The sequence below is a fragment of the Emydura macquarii genome, unplaced genomic scaffold (assembly GCF_026122565.2).
Source record: "Emydura macquarii macquarii isolate MOO-44397 ecotype Brisbane River unplaced genomic scaffold, CSIRO-AGI_Emac_v2 contig_1146, whole genome shotgun sequence".
Classification (NCBI taxonomy): domain Eukaryota; kingdom Metazoa; phylum Chordata; order Testudines; family Chelidae; genus Emydura; species Emydura macquarii.
The window spans coordinates 21,018,609-21,043,361 of NW_027131283.1; the positions used below are offsets into that span (position 1 = coordinate 21,018,609).

The 24,753-nt window shown below is 42.8% G+C and overlaps 1 protein-coding gene across 3 annotated transcripts in view; it reads right to left on the reverse strand.

The window, feature by feature from the left end:
* The window catches only part of SAMD3 (sterile alpha motif domain containing 3), a 74,312-nt gene that overhangs the window by 1,004 nt on the left and 48,555 nt on the right, over positions 1 to 24,753 (reverse strand). For all 3 annotated transcript variants that reach the window (XM_067546796.1, XM_067546794.1, XM_067546795.1), the window contains 4 exons: positions 11,677 to 11,844; positions 2,440 to 2,649; positions 1,969 to 2,140; positions 206 to 288 (listed from right to left, as the gene is read on the reverse strand). In XM_067546796.1, the coding sequence (XP_067402897.1) occupies positions 206 to 288; positions 1,969 to 2,140; positions 2,440 to 2,649; positions 11,677 to 11,844 (633 nt within the window). The remainder of the gene's footprint in view (positions 1 to 205; positions 289 to 1,968; positions 2,141 to 2,439; positions 2,650 to 11,676; positions 11,845 to 24,753) is intronic.

Genomic DNA, 24,753 nt, shown 5'->3' on the forward strand with positions numbered 1-24,753 from the left:
TGTGATGTGGTATTTCCCTAGATACCACATAAGATGTTTTTAAAAAAAACCTCTAATCCGCAACTGCTTGAAAAAACAATGCGTGGCATATGTGCGTCTAAAAAAAGGACACTAAATTCAATACATGTGGCTGAGAATGGAGTAATATGTCGCAGCATTTTAGCTTCTGTAGAAGTGTAGCAAGTCTCTAGACGCATTTATGTACCTCCTCATTCACAGCAGCAAATAGACTGGAATCATCTCCAAAGACATCGGGTAGCAGCAAACATGTGGCGGTCATTTTCATATCTGTCAAAAGCAAAGATTTGTACTACATTAAAAACGAAAATATTTTGATTATCAGCACCCTGCAAGAACAGATGGAGATTTATGAAGTAGTAACAGTGAATTATAAGATTAGTGGTTGATGCCTTAACCCTTCCTCCTTCTTTGATTGCTATTCCGAAGCACCTTGAAAAGTAAACTGCACCTTCTCTAGTGGTTTAGATTCCCCAACATAAAGCTAAAGTACTACTTTCAAAAAGGGAGAGCATTTTCAATAGATCCACACCTTAATGAATGTGGAAACATCTCAAATGCCTTCTAGTAAAAATTCTAGATTGCTGCTTTTTAATCAAATTAAGATTACATTACCAGAGCCTTATTAGATGAGCTAGGCCAGTGGTTCCAAACATTTTTGGCTCGAGGACCACAGATATTTTTACAACCCTGAAGGACCACCAGTCTCCACCTCCAGTCCCCCTTCCCCTCCCCATCCCCCAACCTGATCTCCCTCCATCTCTGGCTACAGCAGGGAAACCGCACGTCCCGTAGCCCCATGCGCTCCACCTGGGTCCCTACGCAGTGCTTTCCTTCTGCAGCCAGGGGAACAGGAGATCAGTGGCCCACTCCCTCTGGCTCCAGCAGGGACACCAGTGCCTAGGGACCCAGGCCAAGCACTTTGCCGTGCTCCCTGCTACAGCCAGAGGGAAGGGAGCGCTGATCTCCCATTCCCTTGGCTGCAGTAAGGAGCCTGTACTGGTCTTTTAGCCACGTGGCAACGCGCTCTGCCTGAGTCCTTAGACAGTGGTTCCCTTCTTGCAGCCACAGCATTACCCTTGATTTGACATCCCACTCTTGTGCCTGCCTCAGGAGAGCGGTCTAGTTTAAGGTGTACTTCTCAGCCCTCCTGAGTTGGTGCTGCTATCTTATCTCTAAGAAAGGGTCTGCAGATGAAATTCTGGAAGAAATGAAGTGCTTGCCACTGCAGATCCACACTTGGTTCTCTTTCCCTCACCCTTTATTGTTCTAGATGGAGATTTTGGGAAAAGGTGGAAAGGAACTGAGGGCAGGCGGGTCCATGCTCCCTTTTACACCCACAGATCCAAACAGTTGGGGATGTACAAAAGTGCTCTCACATGGCTGGAAAGATTATTGCTTTTCAAAAGGCTCCATACTAATGACACCGTGTGCAAGCATGTGGATCCGCAGAGCTAATATACTTGAACTAGTTATTAGTAAGTAACTTTTCTTTCCATTATTTCACTATAAAGAGACTTCAACCTTAAGAACAGTAATTTCCTTTTTAAACAGATACTTTCATATATGGGTCTCTCCAGTTGGAGCCTCTAGAGTTGTCCATATTTTTTTCAAAACTGGTTTGCCAATGAATTTATAAGCCAATTTCCTAGAATGTAAACAGGCACGTCTATATTTAAAAAATTTCATTTCCTGCACATTAGCAATAGCTATTTTATAGGGTTTCTTTCTTTACCTATCATTTGAATTTTCCTGTTAGAAACAAATAAAATCTCAATTCATTTAAATAATTAATTCCCCGTTACCCCCGTGTATTTTCAACCAGCCCCATGTATACTTTTAAAATGGGTGTATTTCTACCGATAAGTAGACAATTGTCCAGGCTACTGTTGTTAGACTATTATATACTACAAAACTCAGACAAATAATGCATAGACAATTTATACTGACATTTCAGAATGTCTTCCTCTGTGTGCTGTTTCAGATTTTCTCGCAGCATTACATTAATTGGATTGTTTCTCACCGAGTACAAAGTCAATATGTTTTCTGAATAAATCTCCAAAATCTCAACTGTTTTCTTATAAATATCCATGTGTGTAAGGAGCTGGAACTCCCTAAAAAGCTGAAGGAAGAGGAAAATTTTATTTTAGTATTCAAAATGAAGGAATTAACTCTGGCATGCAAACATTGAAGACAGAGTTGTTAAACTAGCAGTTGGTGAGGGGGTTTTTCGTGGAGGAGAAATACTTCATGTTTTGGTAAAGTACATAAAATAACATGGGTTTACTAGTTAGTTAGTGGAGAAATTGAATATTAATGGTTGCTTTATTAAAATCATGCAGTAGAGTGCTCCCACAGCTATCATCTTGCCCATATCTAGATCATAAAATGCAATACTGTCATTGAAGACACTCATAGGACCTGATAAGGACATCTTAAGAAAGGAAACAGGCGGAGGATCTCTTTCAAAGGTGCCTTGTTGCTGATCATCTTTCTTCGTGTTTCTAATGTCTTGTTCATCCTTTTATCAACTTCTTCCCAGTTCCTTTCTGTTTTCATATATTCTTGTTTAAACCAGATAATATGTTCATCCATCTCAGTGTCATGTCCTTCAAGATAAACAATCTCTTCCTGTCAGCAATAAAATGACAGAGGATGAGTTCTCTAGAGAATTTACACAGCCTAGAAGTATTTTTGCCTGCTGTAGGACCTACATGATTTGTTATGTAAAAATAGCATCCTTTATTGTGCTTCACTCTTCAGATTAAGGGTGTTAAATTTACAAATTGAGACTCCCCCTACCTCCAACTGCCAGCCCTGCAACCTCTACCTGGATTCTGAAAGTCAGATTCCGTTCTCTTCTAGAGTTCAAATTATGCCTTCTGTGATCTTTCCACAATCACCTTGCCTTTACTATAGCTCACTGAAAATTAGTAAACAATTTGATTGATAATGCAAGATAGCTCTGCACTGCTAAGGGAGCTAACACTGCTAAAACCCAACATTTTAGTAATTCGAAGTAGGTACGGCTAAGAATATACATGGAGGTGGTGGGGAAATCCTTCAGACTCTTACAATTATTCTTATTCACTTGAGCGGGCCCATTGATATCAATAAAATTACTCTCAAACAAATGTTTGCAGGATGAGTCTTCAGTTGAATGAAGTAGTGTTATTTTGTAAAGTCACTTTTCAAAGAACCACCACACTTAAGTTTTTTATTTTCTCACTGTCTACTTTAGAACTTTAAATTAGAAATGAGAGGAGCTACAATTTTTATGGCAACCACAATTTAAGTAATGTACTTGTTAGTGTTTTAGAGAAGTTGTTTGCTCTGTAGTTGTAGACATAACTAACAATTTTCCTAAAAATGATCAGGTAGTCCCTACTGAGTTATAAAACCTGTAATTAGTAGGAGTGGTTGCCATCAGAAGCAATAAACACAGCAGCCTGGAACGACTTAACTTTCACTGGAGGAAATCGAATTTGTCTGTTGTAATGAGCCTGGGATGTATATGAACTTTGCTCAACGGTTTTGCAATATTGTAGTTGCAAAGAACAAACAGCTCCTGCCAAAAGCAGCAGGTTCTCTTTTGAAGACCCTCCCGCCTCCACTGCCCCCCACCGCCACAAGAGTGGTAGGCATTGGGAAACAAGAGGCAGAAGAAAATGGACAGGGAAAGAGCAATGGAGGGAGACATAAGGAAATCGAAAATAAAGCTCAGACATCCAGCAGTTTGTGATACAGCCATGGTTTATGGAATTACAGTTGCAACAGTTTGGCTGCTGCAGGCGGACACCAAAACCAGCTTTATCTTTAGTATCCAGACATTAGCAAGCATAGCGACATGTGCAGTTGTCAATAAGCACACTGCTGTAGAACTATATTTTAGCATATTTGGAATATTAATTCATATTTAAGAACATTTTTTCCCTGTAATCTGTTTCTAATCACAAAATTCCAGTCCAGCTGAAGGGGGCGTTTGTCCATCATATACACATGTTGGTGTCTTAAGCACTTTCAACCTCATCTCAGGTTTCATCATAGCCACAGCACAAGGACAGTGCTTAACAAAAGCACTTAGGATTCCTTTATATGACATTAATTAAAAACCAAAGGTGAGTACATGAATAACATCTCCAACTCTAAATGGCACTGTGGCTACTGACATCTCTTAGGTGGGTTTCCCAAATTCCTGCCTGTGTATTAGCAGTTTGTTCAACCACCTCACCTGTGCTGCAATTGCTCATTTCTGGAGAGGCAAAGGCTCCCAATAATTCACTCACACAGGAAGCAAAATGGACTCAGTGTGTCATGGTGTAGCCTTAGGGACTAGGTTGTGACCTTCACTCCCTTCTATTCTCCACTCAGCTCTTAAAGCAAGCACAGCCACACCCCAGACTGTATGGGGCCTCATGAGCGCCTTTTTAGTTACTGACTCCATTAGCTGAACTAAACTTGCACAACAGCTATTAGCAGAAACACTGCAACGGCATAAATATAATTGCTGAAACTGCTGGCCTACTGGAAAACGTGACGGCAGAATCATGTTCATTCTATTCATGCAAGTCATCCCACTGAAGTTGGGGAGATTGCTTACCTGAGGAAAACAAGCAGAACTCAGCCCTGGGGCATTTTTTCTCTCTTTCAAGAGGCTCGACATAAACATTTGAATGTGAAATAATTAAGAAGCAGCTGCAGTGTCAAGCTGATGTTTTTGCAGGAGTATTCTATTGCTTTTTTGGGCAGTTCTGAATTTTAAACTCTGTTTCTAGCTTAGGCAAGTAGTATCACATAGGCCTGTCTACACTACAAAAATAAGTCGATAGATGTTATGTCAACTTACAGCCACCGCTAAAATTGCAGCGGGGGCTGATCTCCACACTGCTCTCCTTGGGTCGATGGAGTGCGTCCCCCGCAGGAGCACTTCCACTGACCTAAGGGGCAGTGGGGGGAGCTGAGCCCACAGGCTCCCCTTCCCCCACTCCCTGGTCCCAGCCAGGAGCAGCACCACAGGGACTTCTCCACTCCCCTTTCCCTGCCAGAAGCTTGGGAGCAGGGGGGAGAAGCAGGTGGAGAAGCTCCCAGCCAGGAGCGGAGACCAGAAGCCAGGGCTGCTGGTTCCTGGTCCTGGCAGGAAGCAAGGTGAGAAGTCAGGGAGCTTCTCCACCTGCTCCCCTCAGGGGCAGCTTTGTCAACTATACAACTGAGTCATGAAATTGACATGGCTGCCCATTCCAGCTGCGACACCTTCCACTTTGTCAATTTTCACCACTGGATGGGTTAAACTGATAATTATGACAACACCACCACATGTCACGGGACGCAGTGTCTACATTAACACTGCCTTGCCCTAACTATGCCGACAAAAGCCTTACACCTCTCATCAAGGGGGTTTTATTTTGTCAATAAAACAGCACTTTTGTCAGCGGGGCGGGGGGTAATTGCAGTGTGTACACCCACCCGTTTTGTCTAAAAAAGCAGACTTTGTTTGACAAAACATTCTAGTGTAGACCAGGCCATAGATGTACACACCAAACCAATACCCTCAACTTACTTAAAAAGAGCTGCAGAACACTCCTGTTTCCATGTGTCTCGGCCTGCAGCCCTGGTCTTCCTGTCCTGATGAACATCAAGCAGCTGCATTTCCTGCTAGCATTATTAAAATGGCAGTCTTCAGAGAGTACATTACCCACTTAATACCTGTGGAGTTTTAGCAAACATTTTCAGGTATGTGCATTTTGATGAGAGAGCTACTTAGGTAATATCTGTAGCCCTTTGAGGGTGGAAAATGCTACTGAAAGGAAATATCTAATAATTCATAAACTTTAGGCTGGTACTGGCATGGCTGTGAGAATCCTTCATCCCTATGCACAATAGCAGTAACATAGATTTAAAATGCACTGATTGTCAAAGCACTAAGCTTCCTTTTGTGGGTTTAAGTCAAGAGTGCTACTGAAATATAGGTTAATAGTCAATACTGAAGTGATCTATCTTGCCAACACTGCATGCTTGTTAGTTAATTGGGAGCAATACATGTATGTCAACAGCAGAGCAGACCCTTTTGACTTCACTGTTCTGTTAAGTTTTATGACAATGACACTCATCAGCAGAGAATCATAACAGGAGTGCAGTATATTTAATGAAAATATGATTGTGGATGAATAGTTACTTTCATAGCCAAGCTGGCTAAACAAGGGGGAAAATAGCTGTTTGATTTATGCTTATTTAATATTTTTAAGCAGAGTTTTATTCATACCCAATTTGAGATTTGATAGAATGAGAGTCTGGCATTGGTTCAAGGCTATATAAATAATTTCTAACATCAGAAGTTTATCATCTAACAACCTCTTCTTGCTTTTATTTTCAAAAGTGTAACTCCCTGCTTGTGACAGAATGTTCCATAAATAACTCTTATTACAGAACTTGTATATTTCATCAGATCATTTTTTTTCTTGAAGCTGTATTTGCAAAATACATTCTTATGAATTAAAAGCCGTCCATGAGCTATTAATCAGCACTCAGTCTCATCTAAATGTTTAAGATCTTTTCCTTCAAAGAGCTACACTTAGACCAAACTCCCTTTCCCTTTTAGTTTGGCACAAGATGATTGTTACAATAAATGAAAAGTCCTTTCAACACGGAGGTGACTGTCATTCAGTCGGGGAAGAAATGATCCCTACGCAGCTGTGTGTACCAGTTTACAGTCTGTCTGCAGTGACATTTAAACTTTTTTGAAGAATGGTGCTTACAGATGGTTTAAATTCTGCTGAATTCAAGTCTTTAACCTGGTTTGGCTGACCACCATGAACAAGGACAAACTGAGTTCTTCAAGTAGATGCAGCTGTGTTTTCCACTTAAGTGTGCATGCACCAGAGCTGGAAAATTTTGCCTAGCAGCACCTGTAGAGATACAGCACTGGGGCCTGATGGCCATAGCTTCACCCCTGACTATATGAGGCAGGGCCACCCCGACCCCTCCTCAGGTCCTTCTTTGGCCATTTTGACTCCTTGGTTCAGAACACTGTTCCAGTCATTGATCCCTTCTCCCCATCCTCCCTCCATTTGGGAACAGGCTGGCCCACTTTTACAGTGCTTGGGGCTCAATCAGCACCGACAACTGGATCCTAAGCTCCATCAGATCGGGCTATGCTATCCAGTTCCCTCCCGCCCCCCACCACCACTCCCTGTCCCTCTTCCAGGACCCCTCCCATGAGATACTGCTTCTCAAGCAGGTTCACTCTCTACTGGCTTTGGGGACAGCGGAGGAGGTTCTGACGGAACACCGGAGTCACGGCTTCTATTCCCAGTACTTTCTGATGCCCCAATCCAAGGAAGGGGTAAGACCAGGCTCCCTGTCTGATGTTTTTCACCTCAGCTGGCAGCTCTCTTGTACGCTTTTCCCCTGGCTCCCAGTCATCCCACAGGTCATCCTCAAGCTGAAGGCAGACTGGCCCAAGCTCATTCTCACTGCCCCATCATGGTTCTCTGACTATCTAACGCTGTCAATTCAGCCTTCTCCTCTGTTTCAACCTCACATAGAATCACAGCCATACCCTGCATCTTGCACTCAGCTCCCTGCATCTCACAGTGTGGCTGCTTTGTAGCTAAATGAGGAGGAAGAACAGTATTTGGTGGCCATCCAGCAGGTCTTCCTCAGCAGTAGAAAGCCCTCTACCCGAATGGCCTATTCAACGATTTCTGGATAACACTGCATATGAAATAGCTTTTCCTCAGCAGGTGGCTAACTCTTTCTATAAGATGTAGAGGTAGATGCAAGCAACATGAATAGAGTTCCTCATCGATGTCTCAGTACTGCATATTGGCAGGGCTGCTACGTGGTCGTTCATTCATACATTTATGAACCGTTAGGGCAGTGCTGCACGCCTTCCAGGGCAGATGCAAGTTTTGGAAGGGCGGTTCTGCAATACTTGTTTAGGTAGACTCCAAGCCCCACTTCCTGGGGTGAGTATTGCTTGTGAGTCACCTAAGCGGAATAAATGGCTACAACTACCCAAAGAAGAAGAAATGGGTACTTACTGTAACTGTAAGCCTAACTTCACTACAGGGCATATTGGATGAAACTATAGAAAAGAACAGAATTATCAAACACACAGAGAAACATGATTTGAAGAGTCAACACAGCTTCTGTAAAGGGTAATCATGCCTCACCAATCAATTAGAATTCTTTGAGGGGGGTCAACAAACATGTGGACAAGGGTGATCCAGTGGATACAGTGTACTTGGACTTTCAGAAAGCCTTGGACAAGGTCCCGCAACAAAGACTTAACCATGAATGGTTGGAGAGAGTGAGTAAGGAAGTGTTATTTACCCCTTCACATAACAAAAGAATAGGAGGTTACCTAATGTAATAAATAGGCAGCAGGTTTAAAAACAAAAGGAAGTACTTCTTCACCCAACATACAGTCAACTTGTGGAACTCATTGCCAGGGGATGCTGTGAAGGCCAAACGTATAACTGGGTTCAAAAAAGAATTAGATAAGTTCATGGAGAATAGGTCCATCAATGGCTATTAACCAAGATGGTGAGGGACACAACCCCATGTGCTTGGTGTCCCTAAGCCTCTGACTGCCAGATGCTGGGACTACATGACAGGGGATGAATCACTTGATGATTGCCCTGTCCTGTTCATCCCCTTTGAAGTATCTGGGACCAGCCACTGTCAGAGACAGGATGCTGAGCTAGATGGACCATTGGTCTGACCCCATATAGCCATTCTTACAGATGTGTGTTCCACAACCCACCCTGTCCCCTCTGCATCAGATTCTAGTATCTGGCTGTTTGGTGCAAACGAACTGGGGGAGATCAGGGTAGTGCCACCTCATATAGGCAGGAGAGGCACTATGGCCACGAAGTGCGAGCACAGCCCCTCCACAGGTACTGCTAGGCAAAAATCTCTGGGTTCAGTGCACAAACAACATGTCTGCATCTCATGCCAAAGAATCACTGTTATAGTAAGTACCCATTTCTTAGGAATCATGATTTGTAAGTAGCAAGGGCACAGGATCTTCTCTACGCTATAACATCACATCAAGCAAGTTGGTTACAACATGGTAATATTGCAATAGGATTTAAACATGCTGCCATTTTACAGTATAGCCAAGGTTAACTGTATTCAGTCATTTCACTACACTTGGGGTGGGTGGAGGGAATCAGTGCCAAGGGTCTTCCTCTGGATTGCCATATAGAATCAAATCAGTGATTGGAGCTCTCCTCCATCGTTGTATTGCACCACAACAGCTGAGCCTGAACACTCAAACTAACAGTCCCAACTTTACATAGGATGACATTGGCAGAAGTGCATTCTCAGTGAAAGATCCCTCACCCCAGCCAGAACCTAGATCACTGACCTTCAGAGCATGCTGTAAATTTCATCAGTTTGCCTGGAGATGGTAGAGAGCATTTTAATTTTAGTTGGTGCGTCTCAATCATTTTATATGGAAATCACGCCTATTTGATTTTGAGCATACTAAGTAAATTGTTTGTACTTGTCTGGAGTTTAAATTTAAAAAAGATTTATAAACAGTAACATAATTGGAAAAAAGGAAACTATTAGTTTCTGTAAATACATGAGACAAGGATGTGTATTCTGCAGTTTTAATTTATGACATGATGCCCAGTGCCTTTGATGGGTGTCCTTCTGTGTTCTTATAAATAAATATACACACAGTTCTTGCCAAAAAGGATGCTAATAAACATCTTGTTAAAGTGTGTGTTTGTAATGTTTAAATCATAGAGTCTCAGGGAGCTGAGCCAGATACATTTATTAATATACAGAAACCAAATGAAAGCAAAATTAGTCATGATTTCTTAATTTTGCTAGCATGATTTCTCAACCTTAAAGACTGCTCTAATGTTAGTTTCTGCATTTAAAATTTCTCTCACATGTAAGAAAAAAGAAGAAATGAAATCTATAACGAAGGTCGCTCAGAGAGACCATCGCCCTAATTCCAAACGGAGGGCATCTCACACCAGCAGAAATGCCAGTAGTAAATATTCGTAACATTAAGCTATTGAACAAATTCTCCTTCATGCTAGAGTTCTTTTTCCTTCCTCATAAACTATAAAACAGAGACTAAATAATGATTTTGAACATTGTGGAAGAGAGAGCAACCATGCACTTCAGCAATCACGGTGGGAAGCAGTGTGACTATGAGAGCCAGGGAGTAGTGGGGTCTTTCTTCACTTGTAGAAAAGGTGTATTATGCACTCCATCACAGTCCCCTGCTGGCATTGCAGGTGTGGGGCTATGACCCTAACCAGAAAGAGCCCTTCTGGTTAGTACTATGAGACGAGCTATATTTGCACTTTCGAAGCACTAGTAGACGAATTAAGGCTCCCTTTTGCATGAATGCAGGGAAAGGGCAATCTTCACCTTTTCCACTACATACGGTGCCCAAGACTAACCGTGGTAAACATCAGAGTTTCTTACTTCAGCCACTTTTGGTTTTTTGCAAGTACAAAAGGCTTTCCAACTGGAACATGCAGAAGGAGGGATGTGTTTATTCCTGCAAGTGTAACTCGAAAAAAGGGGTTGAACAGTTTTTAAAGTGTTCCAAAACCAAGATGTATTTTTGATAGAAAGTTTTAGTAATCCACAAATCCCGAAGTACAATTTATATAGCAAATGTTTAAAAGAAATCCCCGTCTTTCTCCTCTAATGAAACACGTACAACTACCTAAACAGATACAAGGAGGGAAATATATAGATCAAGCTGGGGGCCAAGCATTTGACGGTGCCTTTTTCAAAATACTAATATAATTTGGTGGCTTAAAGTTTAACCCTGTTTTTTAATAGCAGGATTGATCTAAGTGCTAATAGACTTGGCAAAGCATAATAGAATACTTAATGCATTTATGACAGTGTATACCTCAATATTAGTACATTTTAAGTCACTTACCTGACAGTAACAGCTTCTTCTATAAATAGAGAAGTCAGTTCAGAAAGATGCAGCCCCTGGCATGTGTACATTCATAAGCACCCTATGTATCCTATCTATCAATATGCAGACTACTTTTAACATCCCACAGATGGAATATCGTGTGAAGATAAAAGGGCACCAACTATCTGCTCAAATGTACACGTACGCTTATTTACACAGAGGGCTCAGCTGCGGCTGGATCTGGGGACTGAAAAAATTAGAGTTCTTGGGCCTGAGCCTCTGTTTTGCTACACTTTGTGCAGTCACTTACATCCAGTCCAAACTGCATGCAAAGTGAGTGACACGCTAAGAGTGGGAGCTTTTTATATCCCCTGCATTTAAAATGCAGGTAAGCCTTTCTAGATCCACTTTGCCCTGGTGCAAATGACTACAAAAGATGCAGGGTAACAGAGAACCAACACTTGGGGTTCCTCTGAACACAAGGGCTACCCAGGTTTAGTGCCACTGTCAGAGCTAGACTCCCCAGAAAGGAAAGGGGGTGGGCCATGGCCCAGCTGCTTCTCTATTGGCTAACGGAGCTAGCCATGCACAATAGGAGCTCTAAGTAGGGTGGGGCTACCCCATGCTACCCCCTCCTGCGGGTGGTGGCTTACTGCCACACTGTAGCCCAAAGACATTTGCAGGAAGGGTACATATGTCCCAGTCACGTTATTTATGGACTAACTTTCTCTTCTAACAGGAACCAGAAAGCTTACTTTTATTTGCACTGTTTGGATTTCATCACATCTGTTTTCAGCAGAAGATTTCTTTGTCTGTCCTCGCCTGTGACCAAACTTGCATTTGTTCCTCATAACCTGCTCATCATCTTCAATTGGTCTCCGCACATACTTGAAGCGATCTTTAAGGGCTCGTTTCCATAGCAACTGCATTAAAAAACCCACCATCATTAGAATCTTTCAGAAGTTTGCTCCACTCTCTTAAAGCAGGTCATTATCTACTATTTCTAGATAGAGAAAAAACAGACAAGGACTGGTAGGTACACATTTTTAGCAAGCTTCTTTCTGTATAAACAATGGTGAAAGTTACTGCTTGAAGCTTTTTGCTGTTTACTTGTGTTTAATCCCAAATCCTTTGCCTCAACCCAAGTTTCCCTGGAAATATCTGGTGTACTGGCTTCTAGGAGCTGGTACCATAAAACTTCATATTTTAAGCATACCAAAATGTGGAGAACATACCTGATTTTTCATCTGATATCGTCAAGACACAGCTTGGAGCAGTCTTATCTTACTGAGATTCTCTTTTAATTTACAGACACTTTCTTTAGAATTGATGGAGTTAACTATAGGAGTCCTTTGTGCCTCAGTTAGATCCCCTCCAGCCCCCAATCACCCCAAATACTTGGCACGGAAGGAGGAAGTGCCACTGGAAGTTCTGTCTCCAGCTGCTGTTCTTAAAGAGAGCTATTCTAGATAGGTTCTTATCACTCTCTATACTAGGGTATCTGAGCAGCATCTGAAAAAGTGACAAACCCAAGACAATGATGCTAATTTTGACAACTGGATCAATGACTCAGTTTGTAAATCCTTCTGGCAAGAGTTGCTACTTACCATATTATTCACATTTCTGCAATAAAAGGTTACAAAACTGAGCAAGTATTAATAAGCTGAAAGGCAGAGGTGCTTCAGGAATCACTCAAATGTATAAAATTGATACACAAATAAGTCTTCCTATTTCCAGAAGCCCTTCCCGCTGTTACAAAGTAATTGCATCAGGCAATTATTCTTATTTGTGTTTTCTGAGACATAGAAACAACAATGAAATAAATAAGGCCTGTACAACTACACAGAGGAAGGAGTGCCTGGTGGTTGGAGCATTGACTTAGGACATGGAATACCTGGGTTCAAGTTCCTGCTTTGCCTCAGACTTTCTATGTGCCCTTTGGTAAGTCACTTAGCCTCTCTGTGCCTCATTTCCCCATCTCTAAAATGGGCCTAGACTTGAGGTGGTTGGCAGTCTAGATGCCAAAGCTAAGTCCACCCTACCCAACATTGGTGCTGGAATCAGGAGGAGATGATGATGTAGAGCTACAAATCCCACACATCTAGAGAATGGCCCCAGACCATTTCTCAACAGCACTCTCTTCAGAGCTTTTACACCATGTGCCACATGGATCCATCATTAACCAGTCCAGGCACGAGGTGCTAGTTTCACAAAGAAACTTTGGCAAGGCAACACTCTGTGACACAGTGCCTACAAAATCACCAGGATTCACAAAGCCTGAGTTTGGCTCTAGGATCCCTATACAATGAGCGGGGAGAGATTGGAACCTCAGGATAGGATTCACAAAAACAGCATGCTAGGTGGCTCCTAGCCAATGGGGGATACTGAAGCAAAGTGTCCTAAGCTCTGCCCCTCTCAGGGAGTTCAGGGCCCCTAATTTCAACTAGGTGTGGGATTCTCAGCTGCAAACTCTCTTTTGGCATTAGCTGCCAATGCTGTTTTTTTCCAAGGAGCTGGGGGGTGGGGCAGATCTTCCACATAGCCGAGAGACTAGGGAATTCACCTGGGATGTGGGCGCCTCCCCAATTCACGTCCTCCCTTTGCCTAATGAGAAGGGATTTGAATGCAGACATGCCACTTCTCAGGTGAATGTCTTAACCACTATGTAATGGGATATTCTGATGTGGGTCAATCTCTCCTGTTAAAGCTAATGCACTTGAATAAACAATTAAAAAATTGACTGGAGCAGGAGGGTTAGATTCTGTATCTCCCACCTCCCAGGTAAGTGCCCTAATCACCAGGCTACACAGTCAATCCTCACTCTCTGGCCCAATGACTTTTACATTACTCATTCACCGTGGAACAGCTTCAAAGGGGGAGGATGCGGGGATCCTACATCAAAATACCCTATAGACCACTGATTAGGGTACTCCCCTGACAGATAAGAGATACCTGTTCAAATCCCTTCTCATCCAGCAGAGAGGGGATTTGACTGGGGATCTCCCACATCCCAAGTGAGTGCTCTAACCAATGGGCTAAAAGTTAAGAGGGAGGTGTCCCCTGGCTGTATTCTGCAGGTTCACATACGTGGCTGATCCCATAGGTGAGCTCTGAGCACACATACCAGATTGGGCCCTTCAGGCAAGCTAGGCAGAGGAACACCTATCTTCCCCTGGCTCATACATCACTGTGGAGCTTCGGCACCTACACACCTAGAATGAGACAGCACGCACACAGGGGGAGCTTAGGTAACTTAACTTGGTAGTTTAGCACCTGCATCTTTTTGTGGACCTAGTCCAGGATCTTTAAAATATCAGTTTTTCACTAGCCAGACACAAGACCGAGACTCCCCTGCTGCCCTTCCACATGCCCCTAACAACTGCTTGCAGACGGATTCATTTCCCCTGAGCCTGCATTTCCAAAATAGCCTGGAATTCCAAACTGTATACCCAAGAGTGCTAACTGCAACCATGTTCAAAACCAGTTGTCATGCAAGCGCTTGAACAAGACTCCATCACCTTGAAACACACACAGTTCTATTGCATACAACAGTTACAAGGAAAACTTAAGGGGTTGTCTACATGAACACTTAGACTGCAGCAAGCTGGGGGTGTGACTTCTCTGTGAGCCTGTTGCCAATTAACGGTCCATGTGTAGCCTGCTGACATGCGATGATAGTTCGTTCATGTGCTTTTAGCCAGTCCTGTTTCAAAGAGGACTAGATTGAAGTAATCTAACAAACTGTTGCTGTGTGGCAGCAGGGTGCACATGGACAGTGGGGAGTAAAGTCACACCCCAGCTTGCAGCAGTCTAACTTCCTGTAGACAAGCTCTAAGATTACTAACACAAAGACTGGAGAATTTTTCTTCTTCAGTTTATTTCCTCTGAGCACCTAACAGCACCGCAAATATAATCAATTATTTTCTCCCATGTGTGGGACTTTTCACCCAGGTACAGGAGAGAGAAAGACTATTTCTTTTTAAATAGGAAAGTAATTATAAGCCACGGACATCGGAAGGGGAGAGCATTTAAGGACCAAGATGGTAGCCAATCCTACTTTTCATGAGACCTGGCAGAAAAAAAGAGAACTGTTTCCCATGAAAATGTTCTGTTTTTGAGAAAAAGTTTGATCTTTTAAAGAGGGGACAAAACAGCAAAAATGCAAAATTTTTCATGGAAACAGATGTAAAGAAATATTCCGTTTCAGGAGAACTGAGATGGAATTTTTTGGCTTGCTGACTACACACCGGAAAGGCCCTGCCAATTTCACAAACCCAGCTACCAGAGAGCCCAGGTGCTCTGCCAAACCCACAGATCTAGGAGCCAGTGAGGTGCTGCCCATTCCCCAGAGGTGAGGAGGCAGAGTGCCCCAGATTTCTGCCTCTCTGTTCCCTGGATCTGCAGGGGATGGAGAAAGGGGGAGGGAGAAGCAGAATGTTTCTCTATCTTCCAGAGCTAGGGGAGTCAGTAAAACCTTTCTGTTTTGACAAGACTTTTGCTGAATGTACTTTTATTTCATTTTTGAAACTGCCTCCAATCCAAGCTGTCTCTTTAACACGCTTCTAAACTATAACATAACTATAGAGCCCAAACATAAAATCACAATTCTAAAACACTTTACTGAAATATAATATCCTCTGCCTACCTGAATAGTCCCAAGCCCATCATGGCCATACAAACTTAAACACCAATTTCAACTAAGATCGCTTTACATTCGTTTCTGGCATTTTCCAAATACCACAAGAGAGTTTCCTGATTTATTCCAAATATCATAAGAGCTTCCTTGTACCATGTTTTATTTCATTCCTTTCTCCAATTGAGATATTTGTAAGTTTTTCACCAATGAAGTAATTTTTTTCCTAACTGTCATCTTTTCCTGCTTCTATGCAGGCATCTAAGCATAGTATATAGGTTAGGGCAACCTGAACACACAATAGCTATGCACTCAGCAATCACTTGACCACAGTCTATATGAATAAGTGGATGATGCATTTAAGTGAAGTGGACTATAATTAAACAGTAGAATATCATACCCTTTGCATCTTTAACAAAAATCAGATTTTGTTTCACATTTTCATCAGTAGATGCGTCTTTGCTGGCAACAAGATGAAATGTGTTTTCTGAAGTGACTATTCATATTCTCTCTCCATCTTCCATGTTTACAGTGGGAAAGTATTCTGTTTTCTCAGAGAAGTGAGGTCACCAATAATATTTTTAGGTGCTCGATGGAGTGATGCACTTGAAGACAACTCTGTGTCTTTTCCATACATTACAGCTATTTGGTTCCCTTGGAATAATATTCTTGTGCTACATAGAAATTTTCCAGTGTAAGCCAATTTTCTCAGCAGTGCAGCACAGATCTGTACTCTCACAGCAAAACTTCCAGGAGGCTGCTTTATTATGCTGGAGCTGGTTAAGACAGCATAGTTAAGGTTGAGATAGAAGCTGTTGGTGGAACATGAGTTTCAAACTTTGTTTTGTAAATATATTACAGTGTTTGGTTAATGGTAGATCCCATCAGAGAAAAGCCGTGTGGTCACACAAGCACATCAGATGCACACAGTGAAAAGCCAACTAAGTAATATGGTACCTAAACACTAACAGGCTATATACTTTCCTGCTTTCTTCAGACACCCTGACCTGCTTCTAAATGCTTATCCCCTGACCCAGAACCCTCTGCAAGGCATCCATTCCCCTATGTCTCCATTTCTCTCCAACAGCCCTCTACCCTCACATGCCCTCAGTTATTACAGATGATTGAAGCATTTGATAAACTTCTATCCCCTTTCCCACAGTTCAGCTCACAACTGGACTAGGCCTGCTAGGTCTCAATGATTCAACATCTCTTCCAGAGACCCATTTCCCCATAATGCCCTACCAGAGAGACCAGCTAAAGGGGGATGGCTGCCAAGAGCAGAGACATGCAGGTAGGGAGAAGAGTGCTCCAGAAAAGACAGAGGACAAGCACTAGCACTTCCTTGTCTTTTCCACCCAACAAACCTCTTGTGGTCCTACTGCTACAATCCACAGAGAACCACTGGAGGATGTTAAGACAAGGGCTGAAGTTGAGTGTGGGAGGAAGGAGTCAGAGGTCACTCCCCCTTTTCCTATGGGCCACCTCAGGTGTGGTGGTGGTAGCTCTAGTGACACAGACATACAAGCATATCCTCTTGTTCACAACTTTTTAGGGGCTCGGGACTCCAGGTGGGGAGAACCTCATGAGCTTTAGGAGGTGCACTTCATCAGCCTTTTGATGGGAGGATATTTTTTTCCAGTTGACAAGATTTCCTCAACGAAGCTTACATTTACAAAGAGAGTAGCTTGTGAACTTAGCCTTTAAGGGTATATCTACACTACAAAATTATGTCAACCTGAATTATGTTGACACACAGCCTCCGCAAGTAATTAAATCGCTTTTGCATCTCCACACCACGCTCACCAGGAGCGCTTGCACCGATTTAATTGTCAGTGTGGGGCACTGTGGGATGGCTTCTGAAAGGCAACAAGAGTTGTCGTAAACAACGCAGTGTCTAAACTGACACTGCATCAACCTAACTACATCAATCTAAGTGCTGCACCTCTCGCGGAGGTGGAGTTATTAAGTCAGTGTAGTGGGCAAGTTACATTGGCAGGAGCAACATTTGAGTGTAGTCGCTTACGAGTTAGATCGACAAAAGCTGGCTTATGTCAACCTAACTCTGTAGCGCAGACCACGGCTAAATAACTAATTCGGGTGCTGGGCACTGGATCTCAACTAAGGGAGTCCAGTAAACTAAGTTGTATTTCTCACCTGAAAAATGGCAAACAAGAAACTCACTAAAGAACTTCCCCAGCTCTGGTGAAGACCTTTATTTCTAGGAACCATTTGTCTGATTCGCTTCAGATTTGGGGGGGGAAGGGGGTGTTGACGAGGGAGGGAGGGAGGAGAAACTACCTTGGACCTCACCTTAATTTTTCTATTGTCAGGCCAATATTATCTCTTTGGTTTGTGGAAGGAGAGGTGTGATGCTGGCAGACCAGGTGCCAGCTCATGCCAAGGCCCCTAAGCCTCACTGAACACTGAGAAATGCATAGCTGGAAACCCAGTTAGCTCACTAAACACATCTCTATGAAGCTAATACCTATTTTAACAATACCAACACAGAGATGAATGCTAGAATTGTTCAAGTAGGTTTTGGAGTCATAGAGATGTGTTTAGTCTTTGGACTTTATGAAATGCTTTTGAGTTGTTGCATGCATTAAGCTTATTCATAGTATCTGTATCCCATTTTATAAGATAATATTTAAGTGTTTAACAGTTTAAGAGCAACACCCCCCGTCAGGAGAGAAGCATTACCAAGTGTGAAATGCTAGTTTACCACAAGAGCTATCATCTCCTGCTCAACAAAAGAAGGCCCATAGATATCAGACAAGCCATTGTGGAACAATAGTGGACAAAAGAAGAGAAGACTTGCACAAACACTCAGTCCCATCAGCTTGAGCTCTGGGGGAAGGGAATAAAAATCCCTGTCAAGAAGAAATAGTTATCCCTGTGCTGCTTGAACTTCAAGGAGAGTGCAAGACTTACACGCATACAGAAGGAATCCCCAGATATTAAGCTTGTGTCAGTCCTAAAAGACATATAGAGCTTGCACATTACAGCAGTTTCTATTACTTTTTGAAATCTGTGACTGTAAGTCATTTGCATATGTATGTTTATCTGCTTTAACCTTGTAAATAACTATTTCTTTTTCCCAGTTACTAAATCTTTAGTTAATTTATGATAGGATTGGCTATAAATGTTGTCTTCGGTGTGAGATCTGAGGTACAATTGACCTGGGGTAAGTGACTGATCAGTTCCGAGTGGAAGTAATGTGAATATTGTTGTGAGTTTTGAAGTAAGGGACCATCTATCACAAAGGCAGGCTTGCCTGGGTGGCAAGATAGACTGGAGTCCCCATGTTAAGGCTGTTGAAGTGCCTGAGGAGGTCACACTTTATATCTGGTTGGCAAAATTTAAGTAGAGAGTTCACAACCGGTTTGAGGATTGTAACAATCTGCCACGACACTGGCATTCCCAGTCGTGAGCCTATCCAGGGGGAAGGGGGAGCCAAAAATCAATTTATAATGGAAATTCTGTTGCAACTTCTATAGAGCATCTGCCACAGAATGACCCGTGAACAGTAACAAAATGAAAGGAAGTGGGGGTTTGTGGCTAAAATATTCACATTCATTTAGTTCTGTTAAAAAGGGGTTGGGGGATTGTTGTGTTTTTTTCTTTAAGGTATTCAATCAGAGCATCTAGTCTTCACCTAGACTGCAAGATATAAAAGCCTCTGACTTTGGAATTGACCTCTCCTATTGGTGAGATATTGACTGACTTGAACTTCAGGGTTAAGAATAGAAGTCCTGTTCCCTCAGGCTCTTGCCCTGTGCATATCTATATCCCCATATGCTAACAGCTCATTTTGAGGGTTAAGGGTCAGATTTTTAAAAAGGCATTTATGCATTTAGTAGGATTTTCAAAATGGCCCAGGCACCTACCTCTTCATTAATTGCAAGAGAAGTAGGCATCTACCTGCTTTTGAAAATTCCTCTAGTTGTCTATCGGCATCCTTTGATGTCTTTAGAACCCTGGCCATAAAAAATATTTGTGGTACATATTTAACACATATTACTCTGCCAGTTTTAAATATCATTTTAGTTAGGGGGGTTTTTTGCAGATTTTTCTTTTAACAATCTCATCTTTGTCTTGGAGACATCTTTTAGCTGATTTTTCAGCAGCCGTTTATTTAGAGCTTTAAATCTCTCTCCAAGTTCAAAGTTCAAAACACTTAATTCATGTAAGGGGAGGAAGATGAAATAACTAAGAGTTTAGCTAAATCTATTTCTGTAATAGGATTCTCAAAAGCTTCTGCAAACCCCTTCACACACAAACAGTTTCATCAGTTGAGATGAGATTGCCATTACATTACATTATCCTGCTTCCCATGTGGTGGCAGGGAGATGTGACCTGGAGGGGCAAGCAGAGGTGTCTGTCTTGCCATTCTTGAATGGACTTAGCAGGTAGTCCACAAAAAACAAGATTTGCAGTGCTCCTCAGAAGAGGACAAGGATTACTCTGTGTAGGGAGAGAGAGGATTACGGGCAGATTAAATGTAGCAATTTACTAAAGAATAATTATTTTTATGCAACAGTTATATAATCAAAAATGGCAACAGTGAGATTCAGGGTTTTACTGCATTAGTGCTGCTGTGTAATGCTGAATTTGGAGGGAGGATTCTTACACAGAAGGTAGGCATTTACGAGCTCCCTCAGTCCCCTCCTCCCCCCAAATTACATTTAAATTTTACATTTTAAATTTACCTTTAAATCCTCTATAAGAATACAACATATACAAAAAGTGCTCAAGTAATTTTATATTAAAAATCCTATTTTGAATGCTGCCCTACTATGAAGGAAAGTGTTATCACTGTCTTTCTGCTTCTGCCCTCCCACCCCCACACTAGGTGTTCAGCATTTTGGTTCAGAGGTTAACATTAGCAACCTTTGGAAATACTAAATGGATATTTATTTACAGATTCTACCGACTAAATTCATGAAGGGACTTAGTCATTGTGACACTGAGCATTCCATCCCTAATTTTTAGGTGCATAGAACTTCCCCAGGATTCACAAAGCCTGAATTAGGCGCTCAAGCTTCCTATGCAATGAAAGGGGAGAGACAGGTGCCTAAGAATGGGATTCACAAAAGCCAGCACACTAAGTAGGAAGCAGTCTAAGCTAACCAATGGGAGATGCTGAGGAGAGGAGTGTCTTCCAGGCCCTGCTCAGGGAGTTCAGTGCGTAAATCCAGGCTGGAGGGAAATGCCTCTCTCTGCTTGGGATTCTCAACTGTGAACCCTCTCCTGGAGTCCAGCGCGTATGTTTTTGCAAGAAGGGGGGGTCTCCCTCAGAACTTTTAACCCAGTGGTTAGAGCACTCACCTTTGCTGTGGGAGACCCCCCAGTTCAAATCCCCCCTGCACTTGAGGGGGAGAGAGAATTTGAATGGGGATTTGCCACCTCTACAGTGGGTGCCCTAAACACCATGCTAACTCATAGCCTGATGTGGGAGGTTCCTTCATTCTCCCCTCTTGACGCTGTTCCACCGTGGACAAATAATTAACGAGGAGCTGGGCCAGAGAAAGTGCAAGCATGAAAATGACTCTATAGCCTGGTGTTAGGCTATAGAGCACTCACCTGGGATCCAGTCCCATTGCTCCATATACTCCATCCATCCAAAGTGGAACTGCTTCAACAAGAGAGATTGAAGGAGCTCCATCATCTCCTGAGAGGTGGCAGGTTCCTCCTCAAATCCCTTCTCCTCATCAGCGGATGGGGGACTTTACCTGGGAATCTCCTACATCCCAAGTGAGTGCCATAACACTGGGATAAAAGTTATGCCCTCCTCCCCACTCCAGCTGTTTTGTCTGAGCTCACATGAGGGCCCAATCCAGTAAGCATGCTCTGAGCACACCTACTGGATCAAGTCCCGCAGGTGAGTTAGGCAAAGAAGTGCCTATCTTCCCTCAGTTCATGCACTGCACTGGAGTTTAGGTCTCCTCCACCTGCCTAAAGGGAGGCAGCAGTGCACATGCCCAGAGGCAGAAACATAGGCGCAGGGAGAACTTTTACTGCATAAATTTAGGCACAGTATTTAGGCACCTTCAGGGTTCGGTGACACCTGAGTGGGGTTTTGTGAACGCCAGTCGTGCCGGATTCTGGGATTTATTTGCTTTCACCAGATGACGGGTGAGCTAGAGCCCTCATTTAGTACACTCCAGTTCGGTGAACTGATTGAGCCTAGAAGGACACCGGAGATTTATAAGGGGAGGAGACCTTCTAGAAGGGGGAGTTTAATCGTAGTAATTAACCTCCACGGTAGGGAAGGAAACAGGGCGGGAAATAAATAGTGCTGGGAGCTCAGAAGCAGGTGCAGGGATCAGAGGTCATCAGCTGCTGCTAGGATGAGTGACAGGTTGGCAGAGCAGCAGCTGTGTTCTGGAAGAGGATCTCTGAGGAGTTGGCCTGGAATTGGGACAGACAATAACCTAGAAGAAGGGTCCTGGAAAGCCTGTATTACCCTAAAGGGATGAGGGCTTGGAAGTTGCCAAAGAGTATGCAGTTGTGTTGAATAACCTAGGGTGAACTCAAGGGAGAAGACCTGGATTTGCACAGACAAAGAGACTATGTTTGATCTGCTGAGAGGAGAGGAAAAGAGACTGTGGCTTTACTTTATTATATATCAATAAAACAGTCCCAAGAAGCGGGTTTTGTTGCATGATGCCGGCCTCCCTGCTATCAGGAAGTGCCCCTGGAAGACCACAGGACAAGTGCTGCAGAGCCACCAGGGACCAGTAGGGGGTGCTGCAGAGTGGGTCTGTGCCTTTGACATGTGCCTAAAGTTGCACCTACATCTCTTTGTGAATCTAACCCTATCTCCCATGTTTACAGAGGGTTCAGCTTCACTACTAAATGCAATTTACTGCTTAAGTCCTATATCTACTGTGCATGTGTATGTAACATTACGTAAGAGCAACAGTTATAGAATTTAAATAACATAGGTTCCTTAAGAGGGACAGTGGAAAAAGTCACAGGTTTAAAAAAAAAGAGTTGATCCTGCAATTAATACTTTTAGAAGAGAAGGGAGGTGGGTCCTGATAAATGTCGTGCCTTCCTCAAAATACAAGTTTTTGATTCTGGCCTTGGATTCTATGCAATAAACTTCAAATGACCACTCCCATGTGCACATATCAGAAGACCAAAATATGGCCTCCCATCATTTATCCCATCGCAGCAAGGATGTTCACCATATAATTATGCAGCAAGCCATCTCCAAGCAATACCGGGAAAGATGTGAACTAAATATCCACCCCACCTCATTCATTTGGTTAGATATTCACTTGAAAGCCTACTTAGACCTATTTAAAATGCGAATATGGTTGAAGATAGGCAATCTACAAACCTACCTGCCCTGCATTTAATGATTAAGACTTTATCTATACTACTTTATGCCGGGGACAGAATTTTTAGGATTAGATGACATCATGGTAAAGATACTGCGGCTAGGTGTACATTAAAAGTTATGCTGTTGGCAGCGCCAGTCTGGTAGCAGTACCACTGATTTAAAAAACAGGTAAGAAATTTCCTATTGTAGACACACCCTAAGTGGTTTCAGGATAGTCTATGGCAGAATTTCCTTAAGATGTTGGATTGGTGAGTACCGGTGGCTAGGCCAAAGAACATTATAATTCAGTTTTTAAAAGTACCTAAACCTAGGGGCTATAACTTTATTTTGAGGTTGTTTAAGAGAAACTTTATACCAAAGGGCTCCCATCCAAAGATCTAGGCACCCATAACATACCCTTAAAATATCATAATCAGAGTGGTTACAAAACAAGTTGTCCCAAGCAGCAGCCCTTCTCTTTCCCCCTCCCTACCACACTTGAACTAGTCAGCAGAACAGAAAGCATAAAACTTCCACTGGACTTTGCCAACAGACAGAAATTTCACCCTCAACAGCTCCAGTCGCACTTTGCAGAATGCCTTGAGGGTCACCACATTCAGGCTGCTGTTTTATCAAACCAGGGTGGAGACTGTTTCAAAGCAAACGGGTGCTCAGAGAACACTCTGCAAGCACTCTCTTCCTTTATACCAAGGGGAATTCAGCCCCAACGTTCAACTGCAGCCAGTATGACAGGTTTAAAACCTATTTATAATGTGATCTTGACCCCTTCCAGATTATCTAGATAAAGGCTGCACCAACACGGGAAAAATTCTGACCCGCTAATGCTCCATTGAAACTGCTTCAGCAGCGGTAGCTGTAGTGTCGACAATGTTGAGACTCCCTGCCACCCCAGAACACGATACTGAGCCCCGCACACCATTACTTGTATTTAGTGAACATTTAAATGGTTCTAACGAAAGCTTTAAAATTTGGTTCAAAAGACCAAGACTGACCATTTATATATTTGACCCTCACTCTTGGAAGGTCAGTATTTTGACTTCTTGTTCCGATTCAGAATGGAAACTAATTTTGAAATGTTGACACTTCCAAAGGACCCCCCTGTGGCTAAATTCTCACAGCACCACCCTTGGGCAATAGCGCCCCACACACACACCTGGAGTAATGAAATCAAGGAGCTCCCTCTCTTCCCAGAATGGCAGGGGCACTGGCATGGGATCTTATTTCTTCTAGCATCTGGGGTTTCATCTGCATGGGTGGGCCAGGCTTGGCCCACCCTTTTCCTGCTACACAGAGAGTTCCCCACTAGGATGGTATTGGCAGGGAGATCCCAGAGCAGGAGATACTGGAGTTAACACTCCATTGAAATGAATGGGGCAGCTCACTATTCCCAGAACTATTGCAATACGCTCTCAGCAACATCTGCCCGAGTCTGTAGCTTCAGTTACATATGGGTCATGTTTTCAAACTTATATCCATTTTTAATGAGAAAATTTAGTGTTTGATATCATTGCATAACTCCAGGAGCTGGGGCCCATATGCTGCAATTTAGCAATATATTGGGGGTGGAGGAAGGAGGAATTAACCTAATTAACATTGCAGAGAAATTGGGCATTTCATGTTGCAGCGGGGAAAAAAATACCTCCTACAGAATCTGAGTCCATTGTGCCAGGAATTACACATGGCCCTGGATATAGGAGACCAAAATCAAATTCCTGTAACTTTTAGGAAGTTTTCTGTAAAGACTGAATAGACTTTTTTCTTGCAACTCAGTCAAGAAATCTAGGTAAATGAAGTCAGAGTCCTTGACAGATATGCTTACAAAGACTTTTAGTCTTCTGGCTAACA